This window comes from Sinocyclocheilus rhinocerous, unplaced genomic scaffold, assembly GCF_001515625.1.
Source record: "Sinocyclocheilus rhinocerous isolate Xijiao unplaced genomic scaffold, SAMN03320098_v1.1 scaffold1298, whole genome shotgun sequence".
Taxonomy (NCBI): Eukaryota; Metazoa; Chordata; class Actinopteri; order Cypriniformes; family Cyprinidae; genus Sinocyclocheilus; species Sinocyclocheilus rhinocerous.
The window spans coordinates 15,552-25,849 of NW_015662010.1; the positions used below are offsets into that span (position 1 = coordinate 15,552).

Sequence of the window (10,298 nt, forward strand, 5' to 3'; positions counted from 1 at the left end):
GCCTCTGGCCTAATCACAGCCATGCTGATATAGAGCCGGTATCGCTCTCGTACTCGAGTGATATTGCTCATATAGTTTTGATAAGTTAATTTTTTTTCTCTTTTTTAATAGATATTTTCAATGTGATTATATTTATGTTGTCCAAAATATATTTAAAAATACATTTTGTATCCGTATTTTAAGGTTGGAAATATATTTTCTTGTCCCATGAAGAACATTTTCTAACTTTTTCTAATAATAAAGCAAATCTCTCCTGTGAACTGCCAAAATACAGACCGCATGTTACTTAACACATTCATTCATTATTCTCGTGATTGTGGTGTAAGTGTAGCAGCCCAAAAAAGGCCCGTTTATAGCAAACACCCTACACCCAAACTCATCTTCTGGAACACTGAGGAATGAAAACATCAATGGAAGATGATGGCTGCTCAGTCTTTGCACCCATGAGTAAAGGTCTGACCAAAGGAGAAAAAAACGTTCTTACTGTTAAAACAAACAAACAAAATACATTCACTTGGTAAGACAAAGGCTGCATCCGAAATCGTGTATTTCCTGAGTAGGGGCTTATTTTGTGGTATGAACATGATCTAGACATGCTACATTCACCATGCTGCCATTATCAAGTTACCTACAGTGTCAGTTGTATATCTTCTCTGCCAACTCCTCTCCTGTGGCATCATGGGATAGAAAAGAGTTCATTGGATACGCGCTTGAGAATCTTGCCAGTAGCAGTAGGTCATCTGGGTCCTTTTGCCTACCGTTTTAAGAATACTGTGAATTCAGACATAATACTATGTAGTAGGGCTGTATGCATATGTTTTTTCTTGTTTCAAAACTGCATTTTCTAAGTTGATCTTGGGGGAAACAGAATTTTTCGTAATGGAAAAAGGTGAAAAAGACGTAGTATTAAATGTATTAAAAATATACTTGAAATTCAAGTAGTATGTTTATAATACATTTGTATTCCCAACATGCTTATTTGAAGTGCAATAAAAATATATTGAATTGCATTTTAATATATTTCTAAAAAGTATACTAGAAATACTTTTGTATTAAATATATGCTAGTTATACTTCTAAGAAATATGCTAAACAGAAGCATACTTTTAATGTATTTATAAAAAAGTATACTAGAAATACTTTGGCAATAAATATATTTTTAGTTACACTTTTAAGGGATATACTAAACACAAGCATACTTTTAGTGACTTTTTAGAAGTGGTTCCATTTTAACACAATTTCAATATATTAAATATATTACAAATAGATTAAAATTCAACTTAAACATATCTTGAAATACACTTAATATACTTAAAGTTGTTTCAAAATAATACATTTAATATGCACTTAGTATAGTATAATTTAAATATAGTAAGTATGTCTGAAAAAGCACAATTTAAATATATTTCTTTTTCACCTGGGTTAAATACAGCATAGGAGTAAAATGTGTTCAGATGAGATGAGAATGTATATGAATGTAATGTGATTCTGATTTCTAAAAAGGCAATGCTCTTTGCATGCACTAATAAATAACAAAAAATATTTACAGACAAAACTGTCCTGAGACAAGAATTTATGGGAACTTAGTAAATGACAAAGATATATGACAGACAAATATATCATGAAATATATCTAAATATCTTAGATATTACAGGATTATGTCATATAGCGTGTAAGAGTGAAATAACCATACCGATTTTTCTCATTAAGCATATATTTCCATTAAGACAAAACACAAAAGTATTGAGTTAGTAAAAGGTCCAAACTCATTACAGACCATATAAAGATTCAGTGACATCACACTGTGAGAACCGAACAGAACATTCAAACTAAGAAATACAGAAACCTGTGAGAGCAGCATTCCAACCCTCATCTTCACCACACATTGTAGTCTTTTAAGGGGTTCCTTCTGTTAGCCTTTAATGTGTAAAGATTTAAAGCCTGATACAACTTCCTGTACATGCCTCATTAGTGTGTACTTACGTTTACTGATACTGAAGTAACAAAAAACCTGTTAGTCCAAAACATCCATGCACGTTCCAGAGAACTTACAGAATATCAAACAAAGTATAATCTCCATTTGCAATATACAAAGCATTTTACACTTAACATTTAGTGCCTTAATATCACCTTTGAGAAAGAATAATTCTCATTTCTGCACCTTATAAAAATTTGTGACTGTGCAAATTACTAGACTTCGCAATGTAATTTACAATTTATACAGGCCTTTTGATGTATTCCATTTAAATAAAGAAATAATAACAAAACATAAAAATATAATGAAGTATTATACTGAACATCCACTAAAACATTGTTTTTTCTCCAAAGAATAAATTATACATAATTCAACCCATCATAGGCTCTGACCAGAAGACAGTTGCTTCCCTTCACATTCTCGAGGAACTTGATTTAAATGTACATTTTACAACATTATCTCCATAAAACCTAATCAGCATCCATAACTACATACATTTTGGGTCCTGCCCAAGACAGACAATCAGACATCACTCATATTTTGTCCATAAGTAAATACACTACAGAAGTTTGAGTTGAACTACACCACATTAATATTGGCACTTATTTCCTGATACCCGTGTGACATTACATGTTTAATGATCCACATTTGTCATTTAAATGCCATTATTGTGATTATGTGCAGTTCCCTTTACATAACAAATTTCCCTTTATATGCCTTAATGTTATAAATTCATTGTTCACAGTTTATGAGCATTAGTTTCACCAGGTAATGTGCTCGCAATTTCTTTTACCCATAAGAGAATGAGACAATTGTGATGTCTCTACAGTGCACATTTTTGTTTGTCTATTATTTGTTTGTTTGTCTTTTTGGCTCCTCTTATGAAGGGCTGTTAGACCGGTTATGTTCCCCTGCTCATTGTCCAGGGGTATAATGCTTTCACATTTGCACTCTTACATCTAACATTAAGTGAATGCCATTCTAGAAGATTTAGCAATACAAAAGTCATAATTTTGGCACTTAATCACATGAAGACATCTATTGGACAATATTATTTTATACATGTAATTTACAACATATTTCACATGAACCTTTAGGTTTGTCAGGTAAAACTAACAACAAGGCTTCAGTTTGTCAACATCAGTTATATATCATTGTATAAATTAACAGTAATGTATTATGAACAAATATGAATAGGATTAACAGTTGTATATTTATAAAAAAACATTAACTTACTATAATAAATGCTATAAAAGTGGTTGTAATGCATTAATAAACAAATTCATTATTATTAACTTCAAACCAACTTTAAACTTGCTTCCAGCTAAAATACAAGTCCTATATCCATATTGCTTTTTCCAGCGAAAAAGTCTGAATCAGAAGAGAAATACTCTCAGATCAAGCATTGTTTACAAGCGAAAACAGTTCTAAACATAGGAAAGACTTTTTCATGGGAGAAAGCATATTATGGAATATGGACTGGTATTTTTGGCCAGAAGCGACACCCATTAACAACAGAGGATCCACTGATGAGCAAGTGATGTAATGATGCATTTCTCCAAATCTGTTCTGATGAAGAAACAAACTGATCTACTGTACATCTTGGATGGCCTGAGGGTGAGTATGTTTTATTTCTGAGTGAACTATTCCTTTAACTCAAATTGAACCTTATTATAAAGTGTTGCCACTAATCTCAAGACACAAGACCATCCTCTCAGTACAGCTGTGTCTACAATGTCTGAATGAACTTTAGACTTTTTCAACAGATACAGCTGCCACATTTCCGACTATGTTAGGTTTAACATGCCGTCCCCCTCGGATAAACTCTTCTGCATTGTCTTTCTCCAGTAGGTTTATTCCCTTCATTAGTATTCCACTTCCCAAAAAGCAGCTATTCAAAGGACATGAGGTTTGCTGGTATCTGCAGAAAACAATGTGACATTCCTATTAATTACACATAATTGCTTATTTGAGATTTTTGGTTTCAGGATATACTTACTTGTGGTCTTGTACTCCTGCACGCCTCGGCTAAATGTCTGTGCCAGATAATCGCAGAGAAACGTGATCCAGTCTGGAACTTGTAAACATTACCTGAACCACAGATTAAAACAACTGAACCTGTATGGGTTTATTCAAATGAAGTTGTGTGACATTGCAAATCCACCATTTCTAAAGCCAAAAAGTAATTTGTTGAATCAAATCTATTTGTCAATAACACATTTTTTTATGATAAATATTTTAGTGTTTAAACAAACCATCTGGACTCGGTCATCCTTCAGTAGAAGACCATTTATATACACATAAAGGTCTGCATGAAGCCAGTGCTTACAGATCAAGATAATGCTGTTTGACTCAAACTATTTGCTGGAAATTAATTGGGATTGTCACGATACTGTGTCGATGAACACGCACGAAGATGAAGAAGATGATAAACAGTCTTTAATATATCCACATACAAGTAAATCCACACAAGGAGAGGCTGGAGACAGACGTAACATTAACAATACCCGACAAACTCAAACAGAACAGATAGGAACTTAAATACACACACCAATCGGGTAATTAACAGGACACCTGAAACTAATGATGAACTCAAATCAATAACCATGACAACAAACGAACTGAGTTGGAACAGTGAAAACACAAACAAAGTCCATGTGGTGTGACAGGGATATTATAGAACATTTTGCTCTTCATTTAAACAGCAAAGAAGTTCAATGACAAAACAGAAAACATAACAGCTGACAGAAAAAAAGGCTATTCTGTGAGTGTCAGGATCTCTTTTAGATGATCTGTCACAATGCTCCAGTTTTCTTTCATCACTGAAACCACCAACATTGAAGGATTTCAAGATGCCTGTCCCCTGCCTGCTGCCAATGCCATACTAAGTTCAAGTACTCCAAAAGTTTCTAATTCATACTTTCAGTCAGAGAGTGGCATGACATTGCAGTGACAGTTGATGACAGCTTTACATTAACCTTAATCACACAATTAATGAAAGCTTTTCCAGATTTTTTTCTGAAAATCATTCGGAGAGGCTCTTCATTACAGCAGTTTCCAAAATGAGAAAACCGCTGAAGCTATGTGGATAGCCAAGTCCAGATGCTTTCAACTCAATTTTACTAATGTAAGATTTTTCAACAACTACGCTTTTAAATCTAAACATTAACAGATCTCTATGAATAAAGTATAAAGTGCAAAAGCACTTTTCGACTAACATTTGTATTTAGTATGAAGCAAATGAATAAAAAAATTGCCATAAATATTGTTTTGTAGCTAGTTTAACAGCGAATGAAACAGGTTATATTTGTGAAGAATTATATTTTAAGTCACATACATTATATGTTCATGCACGAGTTGTAGACAGATGTCAGAAACAGTACCTCTATCAGGATCAGTAAGCTGGAAAATGTTTGGATGTTCGGGATTGTCTGGCAGAACCACCATCCAACCTGTGAGCGTGATCTTTTTACATGGCCTGGATTTATACTTAAGACAAAAAGCCACAATTACAAAGAGGTTAAGTCAAAAAGTTAAGTAAACTTCATTTAAGTTTGAATTTAAAAGACTGCCGGAATTTCTCTTAACTTCATAAACGACATGTTTTTAAAGCTGAAGTGTGTAAATTAAATAATGACTTTTCAAATTTTCCATAGTCCCTCCCCAAATGAATTCAATTAGTTTGGTTAAAATATTGAAATAGTTTTGATTAGCATAATAATAGGCTACACTTTTTATTTTTTAATTATTATTTTTATTGTAATTTTAAGTTTGAATAATAGCTTATATGGCACTTCATAAGAAAAGCTCTTTGTTTTCACATCGAATTGAGAGAATAATTAATCACTTACATGTCTTCGCTCATTTGCTCTTAGAGCTTTAGAACCAAAATAGATGAGAATGGAGCCAGACAGGACAATCCAGTAGCGCTTCCAGGATGAGAGCTGATGTGAAGAAAATAAAAGTGCAGATCAGCTTAAGAGATGGACTAAATGCTCTTCTCTAAGAACTCAAACAGACATGACTATTTTATGGACTGTATAACCATCTTTATTTCTTTATTAATTTACTAACAACCGGGGCAGTCACATTGAAATTTAGACCTCTAACAACGAAGACCTGGCCAAGACAGGCAGCAGTACAAATGTCAGACGTACAAAAAAATTCGCGATGATTACACATTTAGTTAAAACATTTATACTAAAAACATGGATTCTGCTATTTATAATGGATATAACAGCATGTAAGCCACATAATTGATAACTAATGAACATAACTGATAAGAAAAAACTAAGAAGAACGTCTTTTACAATTAAACTTAGTCAGAGTCACCTGAGCCAGAAAAGTTGATTAGATTTTTATTGTGTTTGAAAGAAGTCAATTGTAATATTTATAATAACAGTTACATTTGTCACTGTTTATTTTGAATATATTTTAAAGTGTGATTATTTCTGTTATGGTAAAGCTGAATTTTCAGCATCATTACTCCAGTCTTCAGTGTCACATGATCCTTCAGAAATCATTCTAATATGCTAATTTGCTGCTTAAGATTTAAGATTCATTATTATCAATGTTGAAAGCTGCTTCATATTTTTGTGGAAACCGTAAAACATCTTTTCAGGATTCTTTAAATAGAATTTTCAAAAGAACAGCATTTATTTGAAATAGAAATCTTTGCCAAGACAGGCAGCAGTACAAATGTCAGACGTGCAAAAAAATTCGCAATGATTACACATTTAGTTAAAACATTTATACTAAAAACATGGATTCTGCTATTTATAATGGATATAACAGCATGTAAGCCACATAATTGATAACTAATGAACATAACTGATAAGAAAAAACTAAGAAGAACGTCTTTTACAATTAAACTTAGTCAGAGTCACCTGAGCCAGAAAAGTTGATTAGATTTTTATTGTGTTTGAAAGAAGTCAATTGTAATATTTATAATAACAGTTACATTTGTCACTGTTTATTTTGAATATATTTTAAAGTGTGATTATTTCTGTTATGGTAAAGCTGAATTTTCAGCATCATTACTCCAGTCTTCAGTGTCACATGATCCTTCAGAAATCATTCTAATATGCTAATTTGCTGCTTAAGATTTAAGATTCATTATTATCAATGTTGAAAGCTGCTTCATATTTTTGTGGAAACCGTAAAACATCTTTTCAGGATTCTTTAAATAGAATTTTCAAAAGAACAGCATTTATTTGAAATAGAAATCTTTTCTAACAATGTAAAACTCTTTAGTGGTCCATTTAATGCACCCTTACTGAATCAAAATATCAAGTTATGTACTTTGCAAGTACTTGTGTCTTGGCTTGTTGACGTAAAACCCTTTTCCCCTCAGTTCATCAGAACTTTCAGGACTGGTATAATCACCACATCCTTAACATTTAACCCATTAGTGTCCAGTTTTCTGGCACATAAAAAACTGAAACAACAAAGGACAAATAAGAACAACAACAAAATCCTTACTTGGAATTTCCAAGGCAGAGTGATTCAGAGATGCAATCAAAGACTGTAATTAAACTTGATTACTTGTTTCAGACTCAATGCCCACCTTTTTTTTATATATATATATTTCTTCACACGTTTAGTAAGTACGTTTCCATGTTTGGAAAACATTCAATGTAATTATAAAAGTCATTTGGGCAAGACCTTTCACCTCTGTACATGGGAGGCATGTTCATTAAGTAACTGTCACAGTACAGTATACTTGAATGTTTGATAAGGTTAAAATCTCTCAAATTCACATTAAGTAGTAGTAGGTAAAAGCCTCAAACAAACCACAAACATATCTAGATAAAATCTACAATACATTTCATGTTTAAACTGACAATAAACTTACCATTATACAAATGAGTGACATACAAAGCCATATCTAATCTAGTGAATTCATCCAAGTTAATTTATTGATCATAATTGGGCTACCTGGTAAAATTAGAGAGCCATGTTCAGCATTTGAAATTTTACAGGTAAATTTGACTGTGCACTTACAGTGGGTTTTTTACCCTCCTTCATCAGTGTCTTTCTTCGCAGGGGCCCTTCAATGGTTATACTGCTCAGAGAACTGCATTCATAGCTGGAAACTGCCCCTGGGGTGCTGATAAGGAAGTAAGACAATCATTATTTCCTCAAATTATAACAAACACAGAAATCAACATGTCCCACAGCAGAACAGCTCAAGTATGTGATGAGGATATATACGGTAAATCAAGAAGGAAACAAATATAGGAAGATCAAGATAGGAAAATAAATATAATTGTACACAAGAAAGACCCATTTCTTAAAATAACTGTTTAAAGAAGACAAAAACATTAAATTCAGTTATGTGTTTTATGGACACACAGGTAACAGCTATATTCCTACCCATAAATATAACTTCTACTTCTGGGAGAGTTACAGATTGGGACTCGCCAGTTTGGACCAAGTGTCGCATACATACGGCCTCTGAAAGTGAAATGGAAGAGGAATGTGTTTTTCATTTGTATTAAGTATGTATATACTAAATGCAATTATTCTATTCTATTCTTATTCTATTCTAATTTATAATAATGATGTAGAATTTGCCTTACCTCTCAACGGTACTTGATAATTCATCACTTAAAGAGCTCTCTCTACTGCCTGCAGTTGGACAGAGAAAAGATGAAGCTCAAGACAAAACAAAATCACTTTCATTCTCTCAAAAAAAAAAATGAATTAAAGGTGGTAGCATAAATATTCAATGGTGAAGATGACAAGTCTATTTAAAAATAAAACAATGTGGAGTTTGCAAAAGGCAATAACCCTCTGAAATAACAAAAGCTTGAACACTACTGTCATCTAGTGGTGAAAAATCATAAATACAAACACAGTTCCAACACAGCAGTCATATTTTATGCTGGTAAGAGAACACCTTTAAATTAGGACACAGATACCCTAACACACTAATCTTGGGTTAGTGGGACAAAGACTGAGATATGAGAGTGTGTACAATAGGAATAAACTGCAGTACCAAGTGAGACGCCGTTGGTAAATACTGAATCATGTGTGTGGTTTCTGACAGGACTGTGAGACTCTAAGAAGCTGTCGTCCAGTAGGTGTCGAGCCTTTTCTTTTGCAGGGAATGTCGCACTTTTACTCTCCACCACACCAAACTGACACATCATACTAAGAAGAGATGACAGAATTGAAACACAAAGACAGCCAGTCCGATTAGGCAATGTATTCCCTTGTGAAAAAGAAGTGCACTTAGTTGTATTGAACATTCACTTGTAGTGTACTTCAGATGTTGAACGTATATTTGTACTTGCAGATAATATAATATTAATTAAATAAAAGGCCACTTAAGTGTACCTAAAGAGAGTACACTTTCATGACTGTTTCTTAATGCACAAAGTGTACTTTGTAATAATATCAAATTAAAAGTTTTACCTTAAAGGGGTCGTATGACATTGCTAAAAAGATCATTATTTTGTGCATTTGGTGTAATGAAATGGGTTTATGCCGTTTAAGGTTAAAAAAACACATTATTTTCCACATACTGTATACATTATTTTTGCTCCTCTATGCCCCGCCTTTCTGAAACACGTCTATTTTTACAAAGCTCATCGTTCTGAAAAGCGCGGTGTACGCTGATTGTCCAGCTATCCAGTGCGTTGTGATTGGCCGAATACCTCAAGCGTGTGACTGAAATGTTACGCCCCTTACCATACTGTGATGCGGTGTCCCGGCCCGACGAGACAAAACCAATAAAACCCATTACAAACTAGGCATTTGTTGCATCCAGTGGGGACATAATTACTGATTATAATGACTTATACTGTCTTTTTACGCGTTGCGTTGCGTATCTACAAAACAAAAAACCATGTCTGCATTTGTGATTGAAGAAACGACAAACAACAAGCGCTCCTCTACACTGCTCAAAACTTGCGTTTGAATCATCAGTGGCAAATTCTTTAAATATGAAAACGTACTTACAGTCTGTGAGTCAGAGGCGCCAGACTGTCCTTGCAAAGTTGGAATTGCCCCACTTTATAGAAACAGCCTTTGTGAACAGATGGCATTGTAGGCTACTCTCCCAGGTCCAGGAAACAGTCCTCCGTAAAATGCGCTGGACACATCTGAATATTTGGGTTGAGCTGTTCTGGAACAGTGTTGTAAATACAACTTAACCACTGATTTCTTTCCGTGTCCTCTTTTGGAAGGCCAAACAAAGTAGTTTCGCTTTCACAACGAAAAACACAGCGGCCTACCGTGTGCGAAAGCCCCGGCTTAGCCTGAGCTGAAGCCGGGCAAGAGTGAGCTGAGGCGGCGGGGTCGAGAACGGCGGTCCCGGC

The 10,298-nt window shown here is 33.9% G+C and overlaps 1 protein-coding gene across 1 annotated transcript in view; it reads right to left on the reverse strand.

The window, feature by feature from the left end:
- Positions 1-3,623: 3,623 nt before the first annotated feature.
- LOC107727327 (ras-specific guanine nucleotide-releasing factor RalGPS1) overlaps positions 3,624-10,298 on the reverse strand; it is a 107,576-nt gene continuing 100,901 nt past the window's right edge. The window contains exons 14-21 of the mRNA XM_016537171.1: positions 8,975-9,129; positions 8,556-8,604; positions 8,350-8,430; positions 7,978-8,083; positions 5,826-5,918; positions 5,358-5,463; positions 3,974-4,065; positions 3,624-3,895 (exon numbers count right to left, since the gene is read on the reverse strand). Coding sequence (XP_016392657.1) covers positions 3,866-3,895; positions 3,974-4,065; positions 5,358-5,463; positions 5,826-5,918; positions 7,978-8,083; positions 8,350-8,430; positions 8,556-8,604; positions 8,975-9,129 — 712 coding nt within the window. The 3' untranslated portion in view covers positions 3,624-3,865. The remainder of the gene's footprint in view (positions 3,896-3,973; positions 4,066-5,357; positions 5,464-5,825; positions 5,919-7,977; positions 8,084-8,349; positions 8,431-8,555; positions 8,605-8,974; positions 9,130-10,298) is intronic.